Below are 14,278 nucleotides of genomic sequence, written 5' to 3'. Positions count from 1 at the left end.
GCTGTATGATATCAGGATATGCAGGATTATCCAGTGTCGTGATTGCAGAAAATCTATGAAGGCTTCTGTAAAATGTTAAGTATGTAATGACAGCCAAGAATAAAAAACATGTCTGAAGTATTTATTCTTAACCAACATGGACTTTAGATTTTGTTTGAAATTTGCATACTTGTCAAAAACAGAACTACTGTTTTAATTGTTTAAATAAATGTCCTGTTTAAATAATTGTTTAATAATTTAAAATATATATCTACATAAAATGTCAAAGTGTGAAATAGGCTATTAAACAGTAGAAAAGAAAACGTTAATATGCTTGATTAGTAGACCAGTGTGCCACCGGGGATTTTGAGTCTAGAGATATCACATAAGGATCCATCACCTAATAATCTATTTGTTTTTCAGCAGACCGGTCAGCGACGGGTCACAGTGGCCCAACTCGCCTCTGCAGCAGCCGGTCTGTGCGTTAAATTGAGCTTCATCTGGTACTCTGATAGCCCAGCACCCCGTTAGTAGCGCAATAAAATGACATTTTGTACTCCAATCGACATACTCCGTCTACATCTAGAGGTCAAATGTTTGAACGAACCGATTAATCCACTTTAGCTGCGATGACGTTCTAGTTAATTTAAACCGAGCAGTTCGTAACAGGATGTAAAAAATGACATTTTAAAATCAGAAAATGCAGCAAACATTGGATGCTTGAATGCAGCGCCGCTGCAGAAGCGGATGACAACTGCGCAGACGCCAGTAGGGCCAATGCGCTCTCATCACGCTGGGTCAATAGTTCCTCCTTCTGGGGGGAGACATGCAGATATGTACGTGGCATGGTGCGGAGGAGACATGTTTGTTTGAGCAAATTCACCACCCTTCCTGGATTTAAAAGAGTTCAACCAGCGCCAGGTGCCGTGGTCAGACCCTTCGGCATAATGTGGTCGGTTTTACTGACTGCGCTGATTCCTTCTGTGATCTTGGCATATGAGGTGGATTTGAAAAAACTCGACGGGCTTGCAAAGGCAAAAGTTGAGGTACGTAAATTTGCGATGAGTATAGTATACAAGTATAGTATAGTATATGTAGTATAGTATATGTAGTATAGGTATACAATTGCTGCGCAAGGAATAGATTTGTAAATAATAGTGTAGCTGATCACGGAAGATGATGATGCAGTCACATTTGGGAACAGGAAGACTTCAATACCAAATGTATTCCATTAAGCCCTCGTTACTTTTAAGGAACCGCCTCCCAGCCCCCGATAAAACAGGCTAGAAAAACACTAGTCAGACCTGCAGCGACGTAGAAGTGATGAAACTGCTCTTATTTGAATGAAACAAAACTAGGGTACATGTATATCAGTGTCTCACCTGTCCAGTTTGCCTGTGACGTTAAATCTATGCTACCAGAATTTGCCTTTGTGACACTGTCTTTAAAAAGACTCAACTGTATGGTGGAGACAACAGGAATATGAAATTAGATATAGGCCTGTCAAGCAGCCATTCAAGATATTATTTGGGATTTCTGGGATTTTCTTTGTCCTGGACTTTTTCAGGTAATCCCTTAAGGGATCTAGCTGCCCTAAATAAATGGTCCCAGGTTTAATATGATGTCCCAGGTCTAATATGATGTCCCAGGTCTAATGTGATGTCCCAGGTCTAATGTGATGTCCCAGGTCTAATGTGATGTCCCAGGTCTAATGTGATGTCCCAGGTCTAATGTGATGTCCCAGGTCTAATGTGATGTCCCAGGTCTAATATGATGTCCCAGGTCTAATATGATGTCCCAGGTCTAATATGATGTCCCAGATCAGTTCAGTCCTTCTTCCATCTCTAGGGAACAGTACTGTACAGTGAAACTGTGATGCTGTGACATTTTAAAAAATGATCATTACATACATTGTTTTAAATTTAGTTAGTGTGTTCATAAAACACTATTATTATTATTATTATTATTATTATTATTAATAATATCTTTTACTTATTTGCTATATTTCATTTCTTCTCAGACATGTGGAGGATGACAGTTGAATCGGTTGAGGGAGGTAAGCTATTCTCTGGTTGTAGGTTTTATTCCCTATTCTCTGATTCACACGGACTGAGTTTATTTGCAGCTGAAGTTTTTTTTTCTCTGCTTTCCTCCATGGTTTTAGGTCAAGGCGTTTGTGATCCAGGACATCCCTCTGTAGTATCCTTCATCAGTTTACTGAAGTCACAGCGCAGTTGCCTTCAACATGGTGAACTATGCAATAAAATGTAATGAATAGTATTATGTCATTTTACACACCTTCCTAACCAAGGAAGTTATGGTGGGTATTAGACCCTGTTGGTCCAGGACAGGAGCAGCAATGTAACGCATGATACATTTGTAGTTTGGTGTCTGTCCACATCTCCGTTGATTTCAGGTCTAATTCTGTGAGTTTGTGTTGCCGTTTAAGACACTTTTGTGTTCACACTCCAGTGGTTACACTGGAGCATTTTATTGGGTATGTGTGATTATTTTACTTGAAGGGAAACCCCTTGAAGTCCTGTTGTCTTGGTAGCCAGAAAAGGTTTCATGCGTCAGATATTATTGAATATGTGTATGAATGTATGTGTGTGTGTGTGTGTGTGTGTGTGTGTATATAAAATATGCCTTATTGTGTAAGAATATCTGGCCAAGCTGTGCAGGATAATTTCAAGATATAGTGTAACTTGCTGAAAACAATTGCACAAATCTTTTACTTTGTGTCCATTTCTTATTTCCTTGACTTTCCCCAACTCAGCCATAACTTGGTAATGAAGCACATTCCTGGAGCAGACCCTGAACTTGTCCTCCTTAACCACTACTACCAGGAACTGGATGTAAGTCACACATTTCACACTTCATACTGAGAGCAGAGTTCAAATGATAAAGTGCAGCAGCACCTTTAAATGAGGAATCGTCCTCACCTTTAAATGAGGGATCGTCCTCACCTTTAAATGAGGAATTGTCCTCACCTTTAAATGAGGAATCGTTCTCACCTTTAAATGAGGAATCGTCCTCACCTTTAAATGAGGAATCGTCCTCACCTTTAAATGAGGAATCGTCCTCACCTTTAAATGAGGAATCGTCCTCACCTTTAAATGAGGAATCGTTCTCACCTTTAAATGAGGAATCGTCCTCACCTTTAAATGAGGAATTGTCCTTGCGTTTTTAGGGAATTTTTCCTTACCACTGTCACCTTTGGCTTGGACATGAACGTATTTAAGGCTGTTTTGTAACAACAGCTGTTGTAAAAAGCAATGTACAAATAAACTTGACTTTACCTTCCTGTTCTCAGTAGGTAAGCAAAGCAGAATGATCGGAGTGGTTGTTAATTTTCTTCTATATTTGATACATGAATAATATGTCTGGGGAAGAAATCCTGTTATATAATGGTTCTCAGCTTCAGGGCTTTAGGACCCTGGGGTCCAGAGGAGTTGATGGCAGGATGTGGAAATGTGGAAACTTTTTGACAGCAAGCATCTCGAGCCTATGTGGGATTTAACACGTGTGTGCTACAACAGGGGAAGACAGATCTGTGTGCTAGGACTGGAGAGTCGTGGCATGGTCAAAGAACAGAGGCCCACATTGTTCCATGCATAATTCCCCTAATGTCAAACAGCACTAAGCCAGGAGGTTTTAAGGCATGAAACTGCAATAGTTATTTAGTAGCCTTAAACATCACCAAATCTAACTCCTGCCTTTGATAATGTAGTGCAAACTAGAAAAAAATCTGGTAACACGTTTTTTCCTGTTTAATCTGTTTTGATGTGGATGCCCAGCAGAGAACACCCTGTCAGACCTGAAAATGTCTACTTTCATTTGTGTGTACAGCCTATGATCAATGAAAACAATTTTTAGAAATGTCCTTGTGTCCCACTTTTTGACATTGCTCCAGCTTGATTGGCCCTTGAATAGTTTCTTACTGGCACCACCTGCTGGACAAAACCTCAGTGAAGCAATGATAAAGCTACAGTGTACTCCCCGACCAGCCCGCATCCTGATAACATCCAAGTGACACTGCGTGTTAAAAGTTTAGATTTCACATTTGTGCAGGATGTACTTAGTTTTATTCTGGCTGCTTAAGGCTCGTAAGTGGTGTTCCATCTTCATCGTTGCTGGTCTTTCTTTATAGCGGATTCCGCTGGCGGATATGACGCGTGCAGAGATCAACAAACTCCTGGCCGAGCTGGGCTTTTATAAAAAAGCACAACCTGAAGATAAAGTACCAGAGGAGTTCCGCTTCTCGCCAGCCAAGGACAGCCCCTTCCCAGAGGCCCCTACACTCCAGCAGGCCACAACCACCGAGGAACCCCAATCTGAGATAGACCCACCACATAACGATTTATAGTGCACACATGAGAAACTGGTTAGGAATACTTCTGTGATGTGCTCTCACATCTGCATTTTGAGTTATTAATAAGTTGTATATTACCCTGATTTTGCCCATTTAGGAACTGAATGACGCCCCAAAACCTAAAATCATTTGATTGGTTGGGGGTTGATGACACATGTCCCTGAGGGCAGAGGTCAGGGTTACCTCAGAATGCTTGATGCAATGCATAATTATACCACTGAGCAAAAAATAAATATTTTTTATTTGATTAAAACACTGAAGTGCTTTGACTGATCTGGACTTGTATAGCAAACAGAAGACAATCAAAAGACTTTAGTTCAATAATAGTAACACAAAAATGGCAATAATAATATCAATGAAAATAATGTTGTTTATATAATGCTTTTCTAAAGCCCAAGAATGTTTTAGAAGGATAACCGCTAGCCTGCCACAGACAAATATAATACAGGACACACAAAGACAAATGGGTGCTCAGTAAAAGCCAATGACAGTTTAAAAGGAAAGACTGAAGATGTACAGTGTTCCAGCTTAAGGTGGACAAGGTCCTGGGGAGGGCGTGGCACGCTGCCAGAGAGGGGGGGGGGGGGGGGGGCGTGGCACGCTGCCAGAGAGGGGGGGGGGGGGCGTGGCACGCTGCCAGAGAGGGGGGGGGGGTGGTGGCGTGGCACGCTGCCAGAGAGGGGGGGGGGGTGGTGGCGTGGCACGCTGCCAGAGAGGGAGAGGGGGGGGGGGGGGGACTGCCAGAGGACTGTACAGGCGTGCAGAAACAGACAAACTCAGCTAAACAGGAGGAAGCAGAACCATGCAAGGCTGTAAAGTGTCAAAAAGAGTTTATAAAATGTTTATATAAAATGTCTAAACGGCTTACAAAAAGTTTATAAAACATGAAATAGGAAACCAATGTGACACAAAGAAGGTGGTAGTATTAGAAGAACGTGGTAGTATTGATTATTCCTGCATAAATTTTCCACTGCAGTGGAAATTCAGTCGAATGATTTAACAGCGTGAAACCATATAAAAATGTTATAAGAGGACCAAATATCAATCCTTGAGAGATGTACTGCCAAACAGTGTTACCTAAAAATACCAGTTCTGGTTTACACAATATGGACCAATAGAAGTAAAATACCAGTTCAGGTTTACACAATATGGACCAATAGAAGTTTCTTAAAGGGATTTTAATAGTCATTTAACTAAAAGTACCAGTTCAGGTTTACACAATATGGACCAATAGAAGTTTCTTAAAGGGATTTTAATAGTCATTTAACTAAAAATACCAGTTCAGGTTTACACAATATGGACCAATAGAAGTTTCTTAAAGGGGTTTTAATAGTCATTTAACTAAAAATACCAGTTCTGGTTTACACAATATGGACCAGTAGAAGTAAAATACCAGTTCAGGTTTACACAATATGGACCAATAGAAGTTTCTTAAAGGGATTTTAATAGTCATTTAACTAAAAGTACCAGTTCAGGTTTACACAATATGGACCAATAGAAGTTTCTTAAAGGGATTTTAATAGTCATTTAACTAAAAATACCAGTTCAGGTTTACACAATATGGACCAATAGAAGTTTCTTAAAGGGGTTTTAATAGTCATTTAACTAAAAATACCAGTTCTGGTTTACACAATATGGACCAATAGAAGTTTCTTAAAGGGATTTTAATAGTCATTTAACTAAAAATACCAGTTCTGGTTTACACAATATGGACCAATAGAAGTTTCTTAAAGGGATTTTAATAGTCATTTTGTGACGGGCAGGGTGAGCGAAAATAAATGGAAGCGATCACGCCAAGTCTCAGGGAAATAGGATGGTTTAATATGTAAAGTGTGCAAACCAAAACCCGTGAACTGATCCGAATTAAGGATATAATAACCAGCAGTCAACTGGTACAAAGACAAGACATATATAGACGAACAAACGACCCTCAGGTGAGACGGATCGCGGGCTCCGCCCACCTGAGGGACGAACACAACATCACACCCACAGGACAAGCTGCTGCTGTAGACGGGGGCGACCAGTAGGGGGCCGCCGTACCGTGACACATTTAACTAAAAATACCAGTTCTGGTTTACACAATATATGGACCAATAGAAGTTTCTTAAAGGGATTTTAATAGTCATTTAACTAAAAATACCAGTTCAGGTTTACACAATATATGGACCCATAGAAGTTTCTTAAAGGGATTTTAATAGTCATTTAACTAAAAATACCAGTTCAGGTTTACACAATATATGGACCAATAGAAGTTTCTTAAAGGGATTTTAATAGTCATTTAACTAAAAATACCAGTTCTGGTTTACACAATATGGACCAATAGAAGTTTCTTAAAGGGATTTTAATAGTCATTTAACTAAAAATACCAGTTCTGGTTTACACAATATGGACCAATAGAAGTTTCTTAAAGGGATTTTAATAGTCATTTAACTAAAAATACCAGTTCTGGTTTACACAATATGGACCAATAGAAGTTTCTTAAAGGGATTTTAATAGTCATTTAACTAAAAATACCAGTTCTGGTTTACACAATATGGACCAATAGAAGTTTCTTAAAGGGATTTTAATAGTCATTTAACTAAAAATACCAGTTCTGGTTTACACAATATATGGACCAATAGAAGTTTCTTAAAGGGATTTTAATAGTCATTTAACTAAAAATACCAGTTCAGGTTTACACAATATATGGACCAATAGAAGTTTCTTAAAGGGATTTTAATAGTCATTTCATATTAATTGCAGTGTACAGAAATTCTGAGTGAGACATATTCTTCTGTGCAACTGTGTAAACACAAAATTAGGGATGCTCTTGGTAGTGTCTTTTTAAATACAGAATTTTTTGCTTTTAAACATGTCATATAATCATCCGTTTGTAGTAACAGCAAATACAGCAAAGTGCAACTCACAACAAGGGTTTAGATCTCAGCTGTACAATGAGATCTCAGTAACACAGGTAATGATTTAAGAACAAAAGCATCCCAGCCCTTTGCTTACACCACCCTGGACCACGATGACACCATTTCACAGGGGGGACTGGACAACACTTGTCTCCTGTGGGGTTTGGATCTTCTTGGTATGCACTTGAGCAAAATTAACAAAGATCAGAATACAGGTAGAAATATTAGCAGGTATAAAATGGACTGCAAAAAACCCCAAAAAAACAAAACAACAACTGGCATACTTAGTATTAAAAGTCTTTCTTTCGAGTTCTGAGTAGGTCTTTCTAGTTTATTCACTCCCATGGCACCATTAACAGAAAAAAACATTAATTACCATATCAGTTACCATATGACATCAGCACAATTGTATAAACTTGCTGTGGCTTTGAGCTTTGCCCTCAATGTCAATTGTTTTTTAAATAAATGAATATGCAAGTCAAGCCAAAATTATAGGTACAAACTAGCCCAAAAACCAAATATATATACATAACTTTAGTGATAAAGCATATATAATCTGATCTTAAATTAAAAATATCATAATTGTTGAACAATACTGGACCCAGGCTACTGCAATAAAACATTTCATTATTCAGCAGGCTCTAAGCTATATTTTAAAATAATCCGCATTAAACAAGAACCCTACAAGCAGGGTGATAAATTATCTGACGGAGGAGCCATTTGTCATTTTTGAAAATTATCTTCTTGCTAAAAATATAGTAAGTGTAGAAAGTAAAAAATTCACACCATAAAGTGAATACAGGCAGTGCCACTTATATGCGTGACAGTGAGTCTGGCATTGTGTAACCTCTCTGCTTAAACACTCCTCTGCTACTAAGAGTGAGTGGGCTCCTCTAATCTACTAACATTTTAAAGTATGGACTGAGAAACTCCTTAAAAACAACTGGAAGATAAATAACAAATGAGTACCAGTTAAGAATTTATTCTGACAAATATGGCATATTATTATAATAAATATTTAAGCAGTTATGTTTAGGAGTGAAAATTGTGTCTGCACATCAGAGCTCAGGAAACTTGCTCCCTATAAATGTAAATAAAACATTTTAAAAGTTCAAGTACATGTGAAAGCAGATCTGAATTCATCTAAGAAGCACGGGTACCACAGAAGAAGCTCACATGCTATTTCAAACATTCAGATATGTAGGCAGCGCCCTTAAATTCTCTCTATGTGTACAAGAAATAAAACATCAGGTGGCTGAGATACGAGATACAATTCAGCGTTTTTTGTTTTTGGTAGGGGTGGGAAGGGAGGAATTGACAAATGTTTTTTTCCCTCCTAAATATTGTTATTAATATATACATAATGTTTAGTAAAAAACGCATGTAAAGCATTAGCATAAAGGAGGATCCTAGACTATAGCAGTACAACTGAAACCAGAAAACGATATACAACTAAAACTAGGGTACAGGGTGTCGAAAACGATATACAACTAGGAAACCACTCCGCCCAGTGTGGTGGGGGCTGCAGGTGTTATCAGTGGGAGTGGGGTTGAACCAGCAGGCAGTCAGCGATCTGAACGAGCCTGACAGGTCATCTCGTATCTACGTAAGTGATTGACCAGGGACTGCACGTAGGTGAAGACACACTTGGGGTCAGGCTTCTTTCCCATGATCATCATGTCCTCCACCTCCAAGAGGGGCATACAGTTAGCAAAGTCCCTGATGGAGAAAGATCGAGGAAAAACAGAATAATGAATCAAGGAATAAAAGTACACTCAGTATATTTCTTCGGAGTGGGGGGTGAGTATTTACAGGTATCCCCAAACTGGTTCTCACCCCGCATAACTGGAAATGGGAGAACACACCCATTACGTCCTTTGCTTCCCTATAAAGTTAGGTTTTCAAATTATGATGAATACCCAAACAGGCCTAAACATGGCAGTAAATGAGCAGACATGTTTATCTATTCATACCACAGACCAGTGATTTATTAATACTGGGAAGCTGAAGGTCTATAGTTATTTTATCCTTTATTGACCCCTATACAGCAGGTTCAAATTCAAAACAAGATGGTGATAATTAGTTGGCATCGAACATTCCTGAAGTCGTTTGGCCAATGAAGCATTTCTGACTGTGTTTGGCTTTTGTTTTGATTCCATCATGTGTTGTAACGTGGTAGCTAAAGCAGACACCAGGAATCTTTGATCCTGCTCTGTCCTTGTGCTTCTGGACCAAAGCAACACCATGTTTGGACGTGGGATTTTACTGTGCTATTCACTCTGGCAAACACCAAGTGATGGTGAACGTGGCCCTTGATATGACGCCATGTTGATCCACCGAAACTGACAAACAAAACTTTGATAAAGAACATTATCTGACTTTACTGTTCTCACACATACATCACAGCGGCACGGTTAAAGCATTGCCTTTTAAGTTGATAGCTTCTATCTTTTTATACCTGCCCCATCTTTGGAGTCAGACATTTAACCTGTAATTTATAGCAACTTCTTGTCTTCAGGTTCATCAAGGTTTCCAAATGTAACCAATAGTAACAGTTTTGGAAGCAGACTTAAGCTCGTCTAAAATGTTACAGGTAACACTCAAATTACAACTTCTGTATGTCATCATGGTATGGTATCAAGAAGGTTTGTATTCCCCTATTTACCACCAACTTAATCATAAATGGAGTCCACACGCATACAGTCCCCATCATGGGTCAGGTCAGTCCTCAAGGCCTCGATGCCACTCTCACCGTGCAGGGCAGTTTGGACTTTATGGGGAGTTTTTGGTTTTGACCAAGCCCTTCAGCACCAGCGCTCTGTAGAACTCCTGGAGGTACGTATACACGCACTTCCAGTCAGGCTCCCGCAGACGCACCATATCGTCCACGTCCAGGAGCTGGGGACAGTCCACAAGAGTCCTACTCGCAAAAAACCACGTGAGGGAAACGGGAGGGGAAGGGGAGAGAGACAGGCAGAACGAGAGGAAAAGAAAAGAAAGGGAAAACAGGAAGAAAGGGAGAAGTGAAAGGAAGGCAGCAGTGGGCAGCCAAACAGGGTGAGACAGGGGGACAGTGAGGACAGAGACAAGGGACACACAACAACAGAATAAACATTACATTGTGTTGACAGCATTTGATGTGCTTTCATGCTTGGTGTGCTTGCATGGTCACACAGTGCACACAGACACAACAGCAGTAGATGAAACATCAGCTCAAATCCACTCACATGAAACATCAGCTCAAATCCACTCACAGGAAACATCAGCTCACATCCACTCACATGAAACATCAGCTCACATCCACTCACATGAAACATCAACTCAAATCCACTCACATGAAACATCAGCTCACATGAAACATCAACTCACATCCACTCACATGAAACATCAACTCACATCCACTCACATGAAACATCAGCTCACATCCACTCACATGAAACATCAGCTCACATCCATTTAGTCTGTTGCTGAATATTTGTGATGCAAGGTTTGCTTTTCAGGACAAAGGCAGAAATATACAGCAAGACCAAGACACCAGGTGCGTTCCACAGCAGGGCTCCATACGTTCTGTTTTGTACCCTACTAGAGCCAAACGTGGGTTGTGAAGTGAACCTACAGGACTTTGGCCTCTACACGGGCACGTGAACACTACCGAGTGATCCAGACACTGAATGCAAAGTGAGCAGAAAAGTGAACAATGACTAGCTTATCACGTTTATGCACGCACAGGCAGACAAAGTGGTCACATCAGAGTTGCATGCAAGAACAGAGAAGTGACATTATTGCCACCCAAATCAATAACACTTACAGGCAGTGAGAGGCGAGAGCCAATCAGGATAAAGAAGCCAGTAGTTCAGTTAGCCAATCATGGTGAGTGAAAAGTTCTAAATGGAGTCGGGAAGTTGACGAGTAGGGAGTTAACAGGCAATGGATGAAACAGACTGGAAAGTGTCAAGGGGGAATCTGAAGGCCCATAAGGCCCATTCACCTCGAGGCTCAGGTAAACGATGCCAAGTAGAGCTTATCCAGCGAGGGACTGGAGGGTGTCGATCGTTAGACGTGGACACGGCTGGTTTAGTAAAGAGTCGAGCTGTAGGAGGGGTTGCCTCGCTCAGAACAGGCAGGAAAATGGAAATCGCAAATTAGCAGCAATTTACAGGACAGTCGTTTGAGTAGACGTCACTGATGAGAGCGGCATAATGATCCCTGGAGCACGGCGATGGATTCAATGATGAAGCAAATGTAATCAGAAGAATGTGAGGACCAGGGTAGGCAGAGGCAGGGGCTGCAGGTTAGAGTTAGACCATCTACAACTGTCAGAGCCTCTTTGGGAAAATGGTGAGTATGTTATCAAATGTTCTGAACCTCAATTCAATTTTAGTTCTAGTTTATTTAACAACAGAACGAGTCTCAGAGCAGCTTTGATCCTAACCGTTAGGAAAGCAGAGAAGGAACATAGTTGGGCAGATAAAGGGCAGAACATATAATGAACTTATCAGTTACTTATCTAATACCTCATCAGGCTGAATTAAATTAATTAACCAAATTGCAGAAGGTGTTGGAGCAATCTTCCAAAAGCACCGGCCCATTAAAACTGCTCTTGACCCTACTCTGGGTCACTCTGGTGGAAATGTGAAAAAAGTGTAAAAGCAATGGTGTAATATATAATTAATAAAGTTATACATTTAGATGCCTGCACATTACTTTGTAACATGAATCACTGTAGAACATTTTACTAGCGGCGAGAATGTTTTTAACATCAAAATGAATACAACAAAAACGGTTAAAATAATTCTTCACCCACATTATAAACATTTATAAATCTCTGTGGTGAAATGTGTCTGGTATACATGTGCAAGTATTCAGATACTCACTCTGCTGTTTTGAAGGCCACATCAAAGTTCTGTCGTCGATTGCTGGGGCTCAGGGCAGAGTAGTCGAAGGCTTCAGGGAAGAAGTTGTGCACCAGGGCACAGAAAGCCATCCCATCACTCCAGCTAGAGGAGAAGTTCTGAATGTCCACGTTCTGCCACAAGGGTGGAGGACAGGAAAAGAGAGAGTGAGTGAGTGAAAGACTACGAAAGGGAGAGGCAGAGAGAAATAATGGAGGAAGGAACAGGCTTGATTTTAAGTGATTAATCTGCTGAGATCTTTTATAAAACCACATCAATAAGAAATGGAATACAATCTATGCATTCTTCAAGCTCCTAAAACACTGACTGTTGTAGGACATTCCCAGTGACGAGCTCAACGCCACAGGATGCTGTAGTGGCACGTATGTGCGACACGTGAGCTGAAGGGGAGTGTGTTATCAATGCGGTGACACGTGAGATGAAGGGGAGTGTATTATCAGTGCGGTGACACGTGAGCTGAAGGGAAGTGTGTTATCAGTGCGGCGACACGTGACATGAAGGAGAGTGTGTTATCAGTGCGGTGACACATGAGCTGAAGGGGTGTGTTATATGTGCGGTGACACGTGAGCTGAAGGGGAGTGTGTTATCAGTGCGGAGACACGTGAGATGAAGGGGAGTGTTATCAGTGCGGAGACACGTGAGATGAAGGGGAGTGTTATCAGTGCAGCGACATGTGAGCTGAAGGGGAGTGTTATCAGTGCGGAGACACGTGAGCTGAAGGAGAGTGTGTTATCAGTGCGGAGACACGTGACATGAAGGAGAATGTGTTATCAGTGCGGTGACACGTGAGCTGAAGGGGTGTGTTATCAGTGCGGAGACACGTGAGCTGAAGGGGAGTGTGTTACCAGTGCGGAGACACGTGAGATGAAGGGGAGTGTGTTATCAGTGCGGTGACACGTGAGATGAAGGGGAGTGTTATCAGTGCGGTGACACGTGAGCTGAAGGGGAGTGTGTTATCAGTGCGGAGACACATGAGATGAAGGGGAGTGTGTTATCAGTGCGGTGACACGTGAGATGAAGGGGAGTGTTATCAGTGCGGAGACACGTGAGATGAAGGGGAGTGTTATCAGTGCAGCGACATGTGAGCTGAAGGGGAGTGTTATCAGTGCGGAGACACGTGAGCTGAAGGAGAGTGTGTTATCAGTGCGGAGACACGTGACATGAAGGAGAGTGTGTTATCAGTGCGGTGACATGTGAGCTGAAGGGGTGTGTCATCAGTGCGGAGACACGTGAGCTGAAGGGGAGTGTGTTATCAGTGCGGAGACACGTGAGATGAAGGGGAGTGTGTTATCAGTGCGGAGACACGTGAGATGAAGGGGAGTGTGTTATCAGTGCGGTGACACGTGAGATGAAGGGGAGTGTTATCAGTGCGGAGACACGTGAGATGAAGGGGAGTGTGTTATCAGTGCGGTGACACGTGAGATGAAGGGGAGTGTTATCAGTGCGGAGACACGTGAGATGAAGGGGAGTGTGTTATCAGTGCGGTGACACGTGAGATGAAGGGGAGTGTGTTATCAGTGCGGAGACACGTGAGCTGAAGGGCAGTGTGTTATCAGTGCGGTGACACGTGAGCTGAAGGGGAGTGTGTTATCAGTGCGGAGACATGTGAGATGAAGGGGAGTGTGTTATCAGTGCGGAGACACGTGAGCTGAAGGGGAGTGTGTTATCAGTGCGGAGACACGTGAGCTGAAGGGGAGTGTGTTATCAGTGCGGAGACACGTGAGATGAAGGGGAGTGTGTTATCAGTGCGGTGACACGTGAGATGAAGGGGAGTGTTATCAGTGCGGAGACACGCGAGATGAAGGGGAGTGTGTTATTAGTGCGGAGACACGTGAGATGAAGGGGAGTGTGTTATCAGTGCGGTGGCACCTGGTAGTCGCGGGTCTTGGCTCTGCACCAGTCCAGCAGCATCTGTTTGATGGAGTTGGCGTTGGGCACGCCGAAGCTGCTGGAACGCTGGACCCGGGTCGCCGGCGCTGGGCTGCTTCTAACGGGGGACACGGGACAGTTCTATCATGAGTTCTGCAGGTGGCATTTCGTACAAATCTAAAACTGCAGCATTAGAAGTGAGCATGATTTATTTAAAGTCCCCAAGACGAACTACCATGAGCAGGTCA

At 41.8% G+C, this 14,278-nt stretch overlaps 2 protein-coding genes across 7 annotated transcripts in view; one reads left to right on the top strand and one right to left on the bottom strand.

Moving 5' to 3' along the window:
* The first annotated feature begins 777 nt into the window (after positions 1 to 777).
* selenom (selenoprotein M) lies at positions 778 to 4,611 on the top strand. The gene is made up of 5 exons (XM_076987207.1): positions 778 to 1,025; positions 2,000 to 2,035; positions 2,144 to 2,178; positions 2,756 to 2,834; positions 4,130 to 4,611. Exons 1-5 carry the CDS (start codon positions 825 to 827, stop codon positions 4,343 to 4,345), a joined length of 567 nt encoding a protein of 188 aa, XP_076843322.1. The 5' UTR covers positions 778 to 824; the 3' UTR covers positions 4,346 to 4,611.
* A 3,603-nt stretch (positions 4,612 to 8,214) lies between these two features.
* Positions 8,215 to 14,278, bottom strand: part of smtnb (smoothelin b) — a 69,476-nt gene continuing 63,412 nt past the window's right edge. For 4 of the 6 annotated variants that reach the window (XM_076987216.1, XM_076987218.1, XM_076987219.1 and 1 more), the window contains 3 exons: positions 14,031 to 14,148; positions 12,123 to 12,274; positions 8,215 to 8,967 (listed from right to left, as the gene is read on the bottom strand). In XM_076987216.1, coding sequence (XP_076843331.1) covers positions 8,814 to 8,967; positions 12,123 to 12,274; positions 14,031 to 14,148 — 424 coding nt within the window. In that variant the 3' untranslated portion in view covers positions 8,215 to 8,813. Of the gene's footprint in view, positions 10,169 to 12,122; positions 12,275 to 14,030; positions 14,149 to 14,278 lie in introns of all 6 variants that reach the window. The other 2 variants (XM_076987217.1, XM_076987221.1) reach the window with 2 other exon arrangements.

Source organism: Brachyhypopomus gauderio, unplaced genomic scaffold (genome assembly GCF_052324685.1).
Source record: "Brachyhypopomus gauderio isolate BG-103 unplaced genomic scaffold, BGAUD_0.2 sc51, whole genome shotgun sequence".
In the NCBI taxonomy this organism is placed as follows: Eukaryota; Metazoa; Chordata; class Actinopteri; order Gymnotiformes; family Hypopomidae; genus Brachyhypopomus; species Brachyhypopomus gauderio.
This window is presented reverse-complemented; position numbering and strand designations above follow the sequence as displayed.